Here is a 15,727-nt window from a genome sequence, read left to right on the forward strand (position 1 = left end):
GTTTACGGCAAATACTTTGGAGCAAGGTAGTGTTGTATGTTATGACGGTGCAGAGCCTGTCGTGGTGTGGTTGACTGTGGAGTGTTTGATAGGCCAAGGTTGCACCATGAAAAACGAGTGTTGACCAAGGGCTGGAAGTAAGGGAGTCCCTCTAATACCAGTCTTGCTGCAGAGTCTGGTCATGGCACGGGAATGTCCTGTCTGTCCTTCAGTAAAGAACAGATTATTTTTTTTTTTTTAAGTTCTTGTAACTTGATAGCGTTGTGTCGTCTTTTCTGCCATAAGCAAATGAACTTGCCATCTAAGATTCATTCTTATGATAAATTACACCCCAAAAGCCATAACCTGTTTTTTGAGAATAACTTAAGAAATAGACCATTTTAATCTTTAAATCAGATAGTATTTGATAAAATACATACTTGTTGAATTAAGGTTTTTAGGCATATGTTCACATTGTCTGTTTAAATTGAAATGCCTAATTAGTGTTTTAAATGGCAATGCAGTCTACAGTACAGTTACTAAATAATTCCTTCTTACAGTCTTTTGAAGTGTTGAGATACTGCTTGCAAGACTGCCATGTCCATAAGGGAAATAAATGTGAAAAAGTACTTTAGCCTTGGGAAGCTAGTTTGTTTTTTTCCAGTCACTTTCTGTTACCAGTGAAGAATGATTGGGCAGCCTGATTCCCCAGGAGTTGGTGGGAAGAATCACCTTTCACTGTTAATGATAGCCCAGGCATTCCTGATGCTTCGTCTCTCTGGACTAAAGTTAATATGTGAATTTGCTATCCATGTTTGTGTGTTATGATTCAGTTAACCAAACCATTTCTTTGGAAAACAAACACAACCACCACCACCTCTCCCCAACAAACAAACAAAACCCACAGTCATAACCAACTTGGGTGAACAGGGAACTCTTAAGGCAGCTCCAGTGCAGCTCAACCCATACAGGTCCATCTCAGCCAATAAAATGCATCTGAAGGTGCTGAGAGAGTTGGTTGATGTTATTGCAGAGATACTACCTATCTTGAGTTCATGAGGACTGGGGGAGGTCCCCATTAACTGGAAAAGAGCAAATTGTGCGCCCATCTTGAAAAAAGGACAAGAAGGACAATCCAGGGAAGGCCGTCAATCAGCCTTATCTCAGTCCTTAAGAAAGTCATGGAGTTGGTCCTTCTGAAACTTATTTCTGGGCACGTGAAGGAGAGCACATGAAGGAGAAGGTGGTTAAGGTTTGCTAGTGTCTATCTACCAAGGGAAAATAGTACTTGACCAGCATGACTTCCTTTTGTAATGAGATGACTAGATCTGTGAATGTGAGGAGAACGTAAGAGTATCACCAGCTGTGACTTTAGCAAGGCTTTTGACCTTTTCTGCAATACCATCCTTGTGCCATAGTCTAGATAGGTGTACAGATACGCAGGAAAACTGCATCGTCAGGTATAATGGGTAGTGGCTAAGGGTTCGTGTTCTACCTGGAACCTGGTTACAAGTGGCATTCTTCAGGGGTCCATCTTATTTAATATCTTTAGCAGTAACCTAGAGAGGAGATGGAATACGCTCATCAAGTTTGCAGACACCACCAGACTGCGAGGTGCAGTCAATATGTGCAAAGGTGTATTCAGAAGAACTTAGCCTAGAGGGATGATTTGATAGGAACCTCTTGAATTTCAAGGAAAAATGTTAAGTGCTGCTTCAGGAACAGGCTGACCTCCAGCAGTGGTACCGGCATCTAGACAGTGATGATAACTAACACCGTACTGGTCTGTGTCAGTAAGAGCACGGCCAGGGTATTGAGGGAAGAGATCGTTCCTCTCTGTTTGATGCTTGTTGGACAAAAGCCCTGAGCAACATGGTCTGAATTCAGCGCTACTCCTGCTCAGAGGAGGAGGTTGGACTAGAGGACCTTCCGAGGTTCATTGCCATCTGAGTAATTCTGTGATTCATTTAAATTATATTTAAGGTTCTCAGATTGTGCCCTCTTTTGTGTTCAAGTGTTCAGGTTGTTACTTTCAAACCTTCATGTGTTATCCTGAAGGACTCTTCCAGCAGATTCAGGTATAAACAAAACCGTTAAATACTATTTTAATCAAGATAAAATTGTGTTGTAACAGCATAATAGGATATGATGCAGATCTGTGCTTTTTTCAGTGATTTTCTTTTTTCCTGTTCATTCCTTCGAATATTTGGAAAATGGGTTAATACTTGTTTCTTAGTTCCTCATCCGCCGTGTAGGGTTAGTACATCCTCTTCGTCACGCTTTATATCCATGTGATCCTCAGTTTGGAAATCTCTAGTTCTGTCTCAAAGCCCATTCAGTGTAAATTTGTGTCTTTGTGGAGTCAGACCGTTAATATTTCATAGAATCATAGAATGACCTGAATTGGGTGGGACCCACAAGGATCATCGAGTCCAACTCCTGATTTTTCCAGATCACTTACATTTTGTACAGATGCTCCATTTCTTTGTAGGTCCCTGATCTCCAGCCACACTGCAATACAAATGTACTTTGATCGTGGATTTCTCTCTGCTTTAGCTAGCAGATCACTTAATGCAAGTTAACTGTAGTTGGAGCTGTGTTGCCTGTTTGTTACGAGTTTTGGGTGTCTTGCCCTCTGTAAATGTTTTTGCATGGAAAGGCTTTCCCTGAAAATCACTAGTTGCAGCTGTTGACCTGCATGCTCATGCTCAAACAGAGGTGACAAGCGGCATCTTTGCCAGAGGTGTCACCGTGCTGGCTCCTTTTCCGATGGCCAGCCTCTTGCGTCACTTCATAGATAATAGTGCAGAACAAACTGTATTTGTATCTTTTTCTCAAATGAAAAGTAAAACTTAAGAGTAGTCCTGGAGTCTTTGAGCTTTTTGTCACAAATATTTGAAGGGATACCAGTAATCCATGAGATGACAAACTGAAAGAATTATTTTTTGTGGCTTCTCCTCTGGCTTGTTTGTTCTGCACATGTACTTCACCGCGGTTTTGACACAGTCGTTCTCATTGACTGGTGAGCTGAACCCATTCTTTCACATGTTGCGTGAGGAGTTTTGGGGTGCAAATACTGAAAAGGGAGACAAATACTGCAAGCACTGAAGAGAAAAGTCAAAATACAAGGGGTATGTGCAGTTGTTTGGGTATTGGTTTTCTGTTGGACAGCAGCAGTGGAGATTGCTAGTGCATTAAATTAGTAGGCAGTAACTCATGTACGTCATGGTTTGCCCTGTAATCAATTTAGAGTATGTAAAAGCTTGCCATTAGCTGACCTTCAGCCTCTTCAGCGATTGAAAAAGTTATTTCCCTCCCAGTGTCATCTGTAGTTTCTTTAAAGCTTGCCTGTTTCTAAAACCACTTTAATTTTGATTCATCAGGGGATTAGATCCACTATGAAATAATAATAATAATTTGAATCATTATTGTTGCTTTCAAGGACTTAGAAACTCTTTTTCGTTAGCTGAATTCTTGGATTTCGTTTTGGGAAGTTGTGTAGTGGTGCCCAACACTTCTGTATTCACAGCTTGTGCAGGCAGATTTGTTTCAAGCAGTAGCATTTTCCTAACTTTGGGGAGTAGTGACTGACATTTTGAGATAAGTCTGTAACATAAGTAACTTAAAGCTTTCCAGTTTGCATGCTGTAAACTAATTACTTGTTCAGTGAGTGGTTATATTCCTTGGGCAAGGTTAGTGTGCTTCTCTCAGGGGTTGCGGCAGGGAAGCTGAGCACACGGAAAAAGGCAACAGGACAGTGAGCTGTTGTAGCTTTGAAATGGAAGTGTAGCTTTCTTCTTATCTCCTCCTTGCTGTAGAGGTCTGTAAATGCTTCTAATTTATCACTGTGGATGCAAGTAAAACTTAGAATTTTCAAAAATTGTAGTATCACAAGTTCTCTGAATTCTTTTGATTTCCCTTTTTATTAATGTTTCTAGTTTGCCGCTATTTTGGGGGAGGGTTATACTTTTTTTAACATATAACTTCAAAAATTATATTGTCCAGTCCAAACAATTTAGAGGGCTGTTACTGCTAAACCTTCTTGTACTTTGTTTATTGCCTTGTTTTAAATTTACATTGCCAAATTTCGATGGTGCAAATGCTGCCTTAACAGAACTGTTAGTGACTGTTGGAAAAGCACAATGCAGCACATGCAGTTGTGTTTGCACAAAGAAAAGAATAAACCTCTGTCTGTGAGTGTTCATTGATTTCAATAGGCTTTTCAGTAGCTCTGCATATTAAAATTCTTAGCACCTAGAATACATTCATATTCGTTATGCAGTACAGTTCAGCCCCTGCTTGTGACTTCATTTTTTTTTTTCTCCAATCCTCTCTTCTACCAGAGCGTGAAGTAGAATTATTTTTCTAGCCTTAGTAATGCGTTCTAGAAGATGGTACGGCTCTTTTCTCAGAATGATTGAAAGTGCATCTTTCAGCTTCTTCAATCTTGTAAGAAACATGTTAAATACTAGAGATACTTAAAGCTTTCTGGAGTCTTTCATGATGACCCTTGTGGCTATTGAGACTGTGAGGTGCTGGGCATGTATGGCATGCAATCGTTTGTATGAACAATTAGTGGAAGAGCTGATTGGTATGTAGTAGTGCCATCTTTTAAAATATGAATACTTACTTCTTTATTTCAGTGTATGGAGAATGGGGGATATTGGTTCTTTGGATGCTGGAAATTTGTTTAAAGTGCTTTTTTTCTTTGCTTGTAACTTGGCTTTATTATTTGAATGCTTGTTTAAACAAAATGGTTTTTAGTAGTCTGAATGCCCAAATTTGTATTGTAGGAAATTGTTCTTAAGCTGTCTCTTGAGTTTAGATTTACTGATGTAATGTGTGTTTTTCACTTATGCACATTTAAAAAAAAAAAGTCTACCTGAAAATGATATTACAAGAGTTTAGCAAACTCCCGTTCCATTCACTCACAGCAATATCTATCATCAGGTATGATGTTCTTTGCTCTTATCTCTAATGTACAATTAACATTCTTAGGAAATGCAACAGGCTCCTCTTTCTTCAAAACAGAACAAAAAAGTACGCTTGACCGCTTGACAGTGTGAATTAGACCCATATGTTTGTTTGAAAGACTTCATGTTTAAGATACTTAATCTGATATCCCAGTAACGAGAAGTTCAGACAGCTATTTAGTTGGAGCATTTGCTTGATGCATTTAATATGTTAATATATGACATATCACCTTTGTAGATGAACCGACTAGTCCTAGTATTGACCATGATATTGCACACATTCCTGCTTCTGCTGTTATTTCTGCATCTGCTTCTCAAGCACCAGCTGTACCAACTGTTCCTCCCAGTCCCGCATCTCCAATCCCTTTAATTCGGCGACAGCTTTCACATGATCATGGTGAGTGGTGATTTCTTTTTTTTTTTTTCCTTTTTCTTTTTTTTTTTTTTTTCTTTTCCCCTCATGCAACTTTTTCCTTTTACGCTCTGGAGAACAGGACTGAAAATTGTACACTCTTTGTTGCTTGAAATAAATTGGAAAAATGTGATTCAGGTTCTTACATACTCAAAAATTTCTATTTGTTTGTAGAATCTATCCGGCCTAGTGTCCTGGATAGCCAGCCTGCTGCAAAAACCGAGAGATCAAAGTCATATGATGAAGGACTGGATGACTACAGAGAAGAGGGAAAATCGTAAGTTCATGAAAAATATCAGTTAATCTGGAGATCTGGTTTTTAAAGTGTATAAGATCTCATTTTAACACTTGTTTTTTTCCCCAACAGATCCATTAAGCATGTATCTAGTTTAAAGGGGATTAAGGTAGGTATATATGCATACAGATACTACTGTGACAAGTTGTATGAATTACGCAAATCAATTATACAAAGTGATGCATTAAACACAGACATGATGTTTTTGGAATTGCTACTCATCCCATTGTTCTTAATTTTGATTTTTGATATTTAAATTGATTGTAATGTTTTTCCCCAATTGGTTCTGTATGCATCACCAACGTAGACATGGTCTCTTTTTTTTTCTAGGCTCACCAAATGGTCCTTGATATTTTTTTTCCCATTTTCCTCAGCCTCTGTAAACAAGGCATATCTATGATCTCATTTGTAAAAACTTACTAATGAGAGTCTAAGACTTGTGCGGTTTCTCAAAGTATTCTTGATATGTATAAGGTTACTATTGTTGTATGGAAACTGTAGAGATGATATTTTCCCAGGAGATATTCATAGGGGCTTTTTGTGCTGCATGAGGTGTCAGCTTTTAAAGAGAGAAACATCTCGAATGTAGGGATTGTAGAGAAATATATTTAGAAGTACACTGCGGAGTTCTTTCTGTGATGTTTTCTTAAGGTCCCAGACAGCCAGAAATCTTCAGAAGACTCTGGTTCCCGAAAAGATTCTTCTTCAGAGGTCTTTGGCGATGCATCCAAGGAAGGATGGCTCCATTTTCGTCAGCTTGTTACAGACAAGGGGAAGGTACCTGTCTTTTTCTTTTCTCCCAACCCCGCTCCCCCCTAGCACAGATATTCAGCTGCTGGAAACCTCAGAAAAGAAACTTAAATGCTTCCTGGTTTGCTTTTTTAATTATAATTTTTGGGATGTGAGCATCATTAAGGCTGACAAAATTATAGACCTGTTAGAATTGACATTAGTGAATTCCTCAGCTTCTTTTACAGACTACTCTCTGAACTGATAGAGGAAATGGCCTCAAGTTGTGCCAGGGGAGGTTTAGACTGGATATTAGGAAAAAATTATTTATGGAAAGGATTGTCAGGAACTGGAATGGGCTGTCCAGGGAAGTGGTGGAGTCACCATCCCCAGAGGTGTTTAAAAGATGTGTAATGAGGCTCTTAGGGACATGGATTAGGGGTGGAGTTGGCAGTTAGGTTAACTGTTGGAATTGGTGATCTTAAAGGTATTTTCCAACCTAAATGATTCTCTGATTCTAATTTTACATTTCAAAGCATCAAAGTAAACTAATTTCTAATGACTGATTTAAAGTAGTAAGAATCAGCCCCTTGATAATTTTCATGAATGTCGTGGAGCTGAGTTCAGATCAACCTTCAGGACAAGCACAGGCTGACACTTAAGGAAAACTGGGAGTCTGGAGTCGCAGTGGTGTGTAAATGTGAGTCTGACTTGAATGAATTTTAAAAGGCATGGGCAAGAGTCCACTGGGTATTTTTTATGGTATTTGTATTAATGCCACTGTGAAATTTTAGTCACATTCTGTTTCTTGCTGCTGTCACATGTGAACTCAATGAGCGATGAGGGAGAGGACAGGAGCAATTCACTCCTAATGCTCTCCGTTAGTGTACTTTCGTGTAGTCTTTCCACAGGTCATTCTTAAGAACGGTATGGGTAGGTGGTTGGTCTTTCTGGAAGTATGTTTTTTTTAATCCAGAAACAGTCATTGTAACAAATAAGCAAATTAACATACCAGTTGTTGTTTTTCAGCGAGTTGGTGGGAGCATTCGGCCATGGAAGCAACTGTATGTTGTTCTTCGAGGTCATTCACTTTATTTGTACAAGGATAAAAAGGAACAAGTGACCTCATCTGAAGAAGAACAACCTATAAGCATCAATGCTTGTTTGATAGACATCTCATACTGTGAAACCAAGAGGAAAAACGTATTTAGACTCACCACATCAGACTGCGAGTATCTGTTTCAAGCTGAGGACAGAGATAACATGTTAGCATGGATTAAAGCAATACAAGACAACAGCAACTTAAATGACGAGGTAATCGTATAATATATGCAGGAGCCATCGTTCTTTAATTAAAAATTTATTGTATTTTCCCGTAATTAATACTTGAACAAAATAAATCATTTGCTGTTGAACAATAGGTGAAAATGTGTACAGGAACATACAAGAAAATGAGGTGAAAGGCAAGGTAACTGAGTAAATAAATTGAGTTTAAAAAGCCTCACATAATGACAGAGTAGACTTTTGAAATAAATGAATTAATGTCGTTGATTTGACTAAAGATACACTTTATATTAAACTTACCTGTCAAAAATCCCTAATCTTTTTTAAAAGATAGTTGCAGTATTAGAACCAGTGTGTTCTGTCTTCAGATTTGCATTGCTGAGTGTCGCATGCAGTAGCTAAAAATTGAAACTTTAAAGGACGCCTGTTTCTCTGATTCAATGTTGATGTTTCTATGAACTAAATCAGGGATGTCAAACTCATTTTCACCAGGGGCCACATCAGCCTGCTGTGTGAATGTAGGAATAGTTACATTTATACAGTCCTAAAATTACCTTCAGCCCTTTGAAGGCAACCACGAGGCTGATGTGGCCCCTGGTGAAAATGAGTTTGACACCCCTGAACTAAATGTTAATGCTGATTATAAAAGGCAAACATATCCTATTGTGCATAAAATATCAATATCTGTCCCAATATTGTCCTCTGTGCATTTTTATTTCAGTGTTGAGCAAAAGAGGTATATTTTCGTATCTGTGGTCATGCACATCTGCTCAGATTTGAAATAATTGTCCAAAGGAGGATGGATTAATAAACATCATTAGATGGATAAAAGCATATTTGAATGCATGGCTGTTTCAGCTGTTTGTGTAGTAGTAATTAGTTATATAAGTACTGTGTGCATGTAGGATTGCATTTTTCAGAGTAGTAGGGTGTGTTGAGTTGAATATTTTCTATTTAAACTTGCTTTCAGTTTAACAGGATTTAATCAGACTTTGGAAAAAGTCTAAATAGCAGCATTTAATTTGCAATTACTTCAGTTTTCTTCCTGGTTTTTAAATATTCTGTCCTTGTTCTCAAGGACTGCCTATTAGTGTTAAAAAAAAAAAAAAAAAACAAACTATTGGAATGTTAAGTTTTTGTATGTGGACTGTCGATGGGAAGAGTTGGTTGTATTCCGAAAGTAAAAAAGTTTGTTATATAAGATTGTAAAGTAGATCTCAATTCATTTTATAGGACACTGGTGTCACTAGTAGAGATCTAATTAGTCGAAGGATTAAAGAATACAGTACAATGATGAGGTAGGTGAATTACGTGCTGTCAGTAGTTTTTGTAGTCTGCTTACCTAGCTTCTCTTTACTGAAGCGATATATTTTGTTTCAGTTCTTCAAGCAGCAAAACAGAGCCGTCTCCCAAAACACCTCGCCAGAGTCTGAGTATCAGACAGACTCTGCTTGGAACTAAAGCAGAACAGAGGACCCAGAGTCCGCATTCTCCTAAGGATGAGTCTGAGAGGAAGCTTCTCACTAAAGGTCTGCATGTTGTGTGCGTTTCTTTAGTTCCTTACAGCTCCAGTGTGAGGCCATCAAGGTGCCTTTCTCACGTTTTTCGAGCTCATGAATATACAGATGTAAACCAAGTATTAATCAGGTTTCTTTTTGTAAGTTGCAGCTGTAATCATTCATTGCTTGTAGCTACTTCGTTTTGATGTTGTCTTAGATATACTTCAGGTCCTCTCAGATCCCCCAAACTTTTTATTCAAGTCCTCTCTCAGAAGGTTTTCGTTGTTGTGTGGTGTGTTTTGTTGTGGTTTTTTTTGTTGGTGGTTGGTTTTGTTTTTTTTTTTTCCTACAGCTCCATGTAGTATTAAGAGTAGTAAAATACAGGTGGTGTGCTTCTTGTGACCAAAATTTTGCCAAGCTTTGGAAGTACTGTGTGTAATTCATACTTTTGTCTCCAGCTGACTTGGAAATAACAATGTAAATTCATATTTTAAATACGCTGTTAAGAAACCAGAGCTTTTTGCTGAAGTAGAGAACATTTTTTTGTCTTAATCTTTAAAACACAGGAGTGAAACTATGTTATTTTTTCTAGAACACAGTTACAGCCTGCTGAGTTCCAAAAGAGTCTGATGAGCTGGCACTGCAAACTTTAATCACTAACTGAACTCCATCAAATAATGTCACAAGCTGTTTGTTTGGGTTTTTTTTGGGTTTTGGTTTGTTGGGTTTTTTTTAAAAAAAAGAATGTGTAGGTATGTGGTATTTCTGATCAGACCGTGCGATGTTGCATACAAATTCAGGCAACTGCCTGAGCAATCGCTTTTGATCAACCACTTCTGAACAATTCAGTCTTGAATTTAAGCTCTGAGAGAATTCTGGTTTATGTTACCAACAAATGTCCCTTTGCTCCCTCTGTGCTACAGATTATGTAACTAAATTGCAGATGTTAGGTAAACGTCAAATCCACGGAAAGAATATTTCCAGAAATATTTGAATAAGAAGCAAGTACTGTTGTATTAGGCGACTTGCAGTACAGGATAAATGGGAATTGTAACTTGCTACATGAATTGCTATAGGAGGGGGAAATGGACCAACTGAACTTTTAATCTGATTTTTTGATAGATAGTACTTTTAAGTGTTTGAATCCTGTTTGGAATGGTTAAGGAGTGACTAAAATCTGGTAATTTTTGAAAGAGAGAGTAGGTTTACGCAAGTGTGAGCATGGCTGTATAATTTCATAGGTATTTTGTGCAGCACTGTGATTCAGTAGACTTAAACTTGCTTTACTAAATGTAGATTTTAATTTTTTAAAACGTAATTTATGTACCTTTAGTCTTAGAGTGGTAAAATTCCACAGTACTATCCAGCTACTTGCTTTTCTAAATCTGAGGTGTATGTTCAAATGTATCTTTTCAATCCATGCAAGAAGGTATGTTTAAGTCAGACTACTGTTTGGTGAGTTATTGTGGGAAGCTGAGCCAGTAAAACAGGTAAAAATGCAGAAGCTATCACTTGATGTTTGCAAATCTGTTACCTGTATTCACAGTAGCTTTGTGACTTTAAATGCTCTATTTTTCTTCTTTGTTTCATTGTTTGCATTAACAACAAAAAGATGAGACAAGCCCACCAAAAGACAAGGGGACGTGGAGAAAAGGCATTCCAAGCATTATGAGGAAGACATTTGAAAAGAAGCCATCTGCTGTAGGAACATTTGGTGTTAGACTAGATGACTGCCCCCCAGCTCATTCCAACAAGGTATAGAAGGACAATTTTTCTTTCCATTGTGTTTTTAAAATACTTTTTGTATGCATGACTTTAAAATGCATATATAACTTATTTTTTTTTCAGTATATTCCGCTGATTGTTGATATATGCTGCAAACTGGTTGAAGAAAGAGGTCTTGAGTATACAGGTATTTACAGAGTTCCTGGAAATAATGCTGCCATCTCAAGTATGCAAGAAGAACTCAACAAAGGAATGACTGACATTGATGTTCACGATGATGTAAGTCTTTGATCATGCTATTTCCAGGTTGAACTCCCAAAAACTTCGGTTGTGTTGTGATTATAGAAATATAAAGCATGTCTGTCCTTTTCTTCTAAATGTGTAGAAATGGCGAGACTTGAATGTGATAAGCAGTTTGCTGAAATCCTTCTTCAGAAAGCTCCCAGAACCCCTTTTTACCAATGGTAAGTTGTTTCTGTTACAATTTTGTCTTCGCAGTTGTCTTGCATCTTTCAGATGATTTGAGAGAAAATCCAGTGGCATCATCCAATCTCTGTAATAAATGCTGTCTTTCTTCCTTAAAGAGCAGGGAGTCTTGGTGATTGTAGAGCTTAAGAATGAGAGCTCTAAATAGAATTTCTCTGATCGTGAAGGGATCATGAATTTGCAAAAGAACTGAGTAAAATTTGAAATTTTACTGTTCAGTATTCTATTAAAGCTGTTTCTTTCCCACTGCCATCTTATTACATTCAATGTAATGGGCTAATTTATGGTTTCCCAAGGTCATTTATATATAGATAGATATACACACCTGTACTCACAGGGGAGTGCGACTCGGGAGGCTTGTGTATACATAGTATAAATAAATAAATAAATATACGCACACACTAATGTATATGATTAATTTCTGCCTTTTTTAACAGATAAATATGCAGATTTTATAGATGCTAATAGAAAAGAAGATCCTATTGAACGTCTGAAAACACTGAAGAGACTGGTAAGCTGAAATCAGCTGTGTTGTAGGTGCACTACAAAATTAGCATTAAACGTTTAATGTTCTGAATAGTGATTGTTTGTTTCAGATTCATGATTTACCTGAACATCATTATGAGACTCTCAAGTTTCTTTCGGCACACTTGAAGACGGTAGCAGAGAACTCAGAAAAGAATAAGGTATCGGAAACAAAAATACATTATATATTTGTTTGTTTCATTCATTAAGTACAGGATTATTTCAATTAAGGTGGTAATGTATTATTGTACATGAAATTAAGACCTTTGCTATGTTCAAAAGACTTTTGGATTAGACTAAGGACTCCTGCAAAATATGCATTTGTTTAGTGTGAATTAAGTTTAGTCAAACTGTTATTAATCTTTGTGGGAATAACACCTTGCATCTTAACTTTATCCCAAGTCTGTAATTGAGGGTCTCAGGGACCACAAGGTCTCAGTCCACCACTAAGAATAGCTTTTGTCATTTCCATTGGGTTGGGGAAGAGTTGGTTTGCATTAAGTGCTTCTGTGCATGCAGTAATCCTACCGTAAATGCAAATAATAGTATCCCCTTTTTTATCTCTCAGGGAGGGGTAGCTGAATGCAAAGCTGTGCACAATGTGGGTGTGCTTATGGATGCTTACCTCAGGGCAGGTGACATGGTGGCTTGTCACTTGGCTACCAGTGTGGAGGGTACATGAAAAAAATAATGTGATTGCTGCATATAGGAACCTGTGGCCAATCTTAAATCATTTAAAAAATCAGAAAATGCCTCAGTTCAAATGAATATGGTAGGTTCAAACATGAGTTCTGCAAATAATACCTTCTAGTTGAATATGAAGTAAAACTATGTGTATGTATATATATCTAAAAAAATATTTAACAAATTACAGCCTTTAGTGGAATTATAGCTGGCATTATAAGGAAATGACAGTAAATGCCATTTTTAAGTGCAATGCCTCAAGCAAACCTTTATTTATCATTTTATGGGTTTGTGTGCTGTAAAATGTTGTTTAAATAATGTTAATATTATAGAATATAAGGCTAGATGAGTGAGGTGATATTGTATGACTTGTCAAAGGCCACACAGTTCAAGTCGGAGTGAGCATTAGGGACTTGGGTCACTGTGTTTGCATCTTCCTTCTGGTGAGCACAAGGACCTTGCCTCCTGTGGCTTATTGGTCTGTCCTATATCACAACAGTAAACTATAAGTGAGAGAAGTAAGCAAAAATAGAAGGTAAGTATTCTGCTGCTTTCTTGGAATTCTTTGTCAGAAATGTAACATTAGAAGTAAATGATGTGAATGATTAATGTTGTGACATGATCGGATAACTCTGAGTGTGTCTCATGAATAGATGTGTTGGGTCTATGATGTTGGCTGCTGCCGCCTCCTCCAGAGTAGCTGCAAAATGAATAAGCTCTTTGTCAGTAGGCATAATACAGTATTTGATTACCAGCTTAATTTTTTGTGCGTCGTGTAAACATTTTCAGGAGAAGAAACAACAGTGAACTACCAATGCTTTTTTGTTAAAAAGAAATTCTTAGCACATCGATGTTTCTAAACAAAACAAATAGTTTTTACGGGAAGAAAAAAAAATCCCCCTGACAGTATAAAGAATATATCAATAAGTTATTGAGTTTTCTGTGCTTGTGGTGCCATTTACTTGTGATGGGTTAAGGAGGGTTGGATTCTGAATTGCAGAAATGTTAATGCATTTATTGCGGCTGTGTATAAGGAGAGTTTTAGTGTAGTGTAACATCCTACCTGAGTCAATACTGGATTTTTAAAAACCTTTTCTTTGTCCTTATTTAAAGTGGTTCTTGGATATTAATAGTGTTATATTAATGTACTTAGCCTATATTACTGTATTTCTCATTATAAATGTATGATGGGGAAATATTTCATTTCTTAGATGGAACCAAGAAACCTGGCAATAGTATTTGGTCCAACACTTGTGAGGACATCTGATGATAACATGACACACATGGTTACGCACATGCCAGACCAATATAAAATTGTAGAAACACTCATCCAAAAAGTAAGTGGATGCATTTCATTATTAAAAAAAAAAAATCGTACACAAATCGTCCAGCTTTTCTCTTATTGGGCCAGTTTGGGTCTGGTATTTATCCATCAAACTCCAGGATATCATTTTTAGTAATGTCCATGTTTGATTGTTCCACATTTGGGTTTTGTGTTTCCTGCGGGGTTTTCACCTTTTTTATTTTGAATTGTAGCATGACTGGTTTTTCACAGAAGATGATGCTGAAGAACCTCTTGTAAGTATTGTGTCATAAATATTTGTGTTCCAATTACCTTAGTTTAGAATCTGTTTCTGCTGCCTCTAGAATGTCTATATATTTCTTATTGCATCGATGTATGGTTTGCTTCTTCTGAAGCACCTTTTTAGCTTTCATGTCCTTGCAGTAATGAAATTTAACCAAAAAAAGTAAGCCATGCATTTGTTTTAAAAGTATAAAACAAAGTGGGAAAATAAGCACACGTGAAGAAAGTGTGTCCTCAGGTGAATAATGCCATTTTCTAAATGCTGTTGAATCATAATGAACTATTTGTGAAACGATGATGAAGAGATCTTTGTTTATTAACTATAGACAGCAGTTCAGGAGGAAAACACTGTAGAATCTCAGCCAGTGCCAAACATAGATCATTTACTCACCAACATTGGAAGAACGGGAGTATCTCCTGGAGACGTATCAGGTAACTTGCCCGGACAGTGTCAGTCCATAGGCTAGAATAACCTACTCTGTTAACTCACTGTAACTCTCTCTTCCTATTTTCTTTTACTAATAAACTGTTTTTCTCTTTTCCAAGATATCATTAACACTTCTTGAAGACTTGAATTGTTGATAGTCATGCATGATATAATTTGGAAAACTTTGTTGTCTACAGGAATACAATCATTAAAAGATGAGGCTTGCACATACTGTTTTATTTATTCACAGTAGCCCATGCAATCATCATCGTGAGGTGAAACAGATATGCTGCTGTAAAGTAGTTTGTTGTGATGGCAGAAAGACTGATCCTCAGTGTGGTGTAATATCGCTCCTTCCCAACGTTAGCAGTGCAAAAAAAATAGAGTTATGTTTTCTTGTCAATGATGGACACCTTAATAAAAGTATGTTGCAGTATGTCTATACTAAAGCTGATTTTCTTCTGTTTATAAATGCCATCCCCTTGTGTCGCTAAGGACAAGCATTGCAGGCTCTTTTTTGGTGACTTTTTTCCCCCCCTCCCTTCACTATACTATTGCACTAACCCAGCATGTTGTATCCCACAAATGTTATCCCTTGTCTCTAGCTTTTGTTTCAGTTTTCAAAGGGTTGTTCAGCACTTACTGAAACAGTCACTTGATACTGATGTTGTAACAGGCGAAGTGGGAGGAGTCTATCACACGGTGATGTCACTAGTGGATTCTATGATGTCACTGATGGACAGCTGGAACTGTAGGAAGAAGGAGGACTGTTGCCCACACTGTAGCTGCCTTGTCTGCAGAAACCCCCGTTTCTTGTAAATGGAAAGAAAAGAAAAAAAGTTGATCTGTGCTGTAAATTTTCTTTTAAGAGTATTTTAAACAGATCAATGCTACTTTTTAAAAGTTTTTCTGCTGTTTCTTGTTATCTCTGAAGCAGACCCTGAGGAGAAATAGCATGGTATGGTCTACCAGTCTTTCTAGTCATAAAGCATTAGCCATGTGTCCAAAGGGGTGTGGCAGGGGGCTCAGCTCTTTCTTCCTAGGGAGAAAGTCCCTAAAGCTGGAATACATCCAAGTTCATGGGTTTTAGTCATTGTGCTAGCCCCTTCCTGCCCCCTTTATAA

At 37.5% G+C, this 15,727-nt stretch overlaps 1 protein-coding gene across 4 annotated transcripts in view; it reads left to right on the forward strand.

Annotated features, from left to right (window-relative positions):
- ARHGAP21 (Rho GTPase activating protein 21) overlaps positions 1-15,727 on the forward strand; it is a 118,776-nt gene that overhangs the window by 97,626 nt on the left and 5,423 nt on the right. For all 4 annotated transcript variants that reach the window (XM_065628979.1, XM_065628978.1, XM_065628982.1 and 1 more), the window contains 15 exons: positions 5,191-5,349; positions 5,539-5,641; positions 5,732-5,768; positions 6,311-6,436; positions 7,418-7,702; positions 8,906-8,970; positions 9,053-9,201; positions 10,784-10,926; positions 11,020-11,175; positions 11,282-11,360; positions 11,820-11,893; positions 11,979-12,068; positions 13,803-13,928; positions 14,128-14,169; positions 14,503-14,608. In XM_065628979.1, coding sequence (XP_065485051.1) covers positions 5,191-5,349; positions 5,539-5,641; positions 5,732-5,768; positions 6,311-6,436; positions 7,418-7,702; positions 8,906-8,970; positions 9,053-9,201; positions 10,784-10,926; positions 11,020-11,175; positions 11,282-11,360; positions 11,820-11,893; positions 11,979-12,068; positions 13,803-13,928; positions 14,128-14,169; positions 14,503-14,608 — 1,740 coding nt within the window. The remainder of the gene's footprint in view (positions 1-5,190; positions 5,350-5,538; positions 5,642-5,731; positions 5,769-6,310; positions 6,437-7,417; positions 7,703-8,905; positions 8,971-9,052; positions 9,202-10,783; positions 10,927-11,019; positions 11,176-11,281; positions 11,361-11,819; positions 11,894-11,978; positions 12,069-13,802; positions 13,929-14,127; positions 14,170-14,502; positions 14,609-15,727) is intronic.

The sequence above is a fragment of the Caloenas nicobarica genome, chromosome 2 (assembly GCF_036013445.1).
Source record: "Caloenas nicobarica isolate bCalNic1 chromosome 2, bCalNic1.hap1, whole genome shotgun sequence".
NCBI classification, from domain to species: Eukaryota; Metazoa; Chordata; class Aves; order Columbiformes; family Columbidae; genus Caloenas; species Caloenas nicobarica.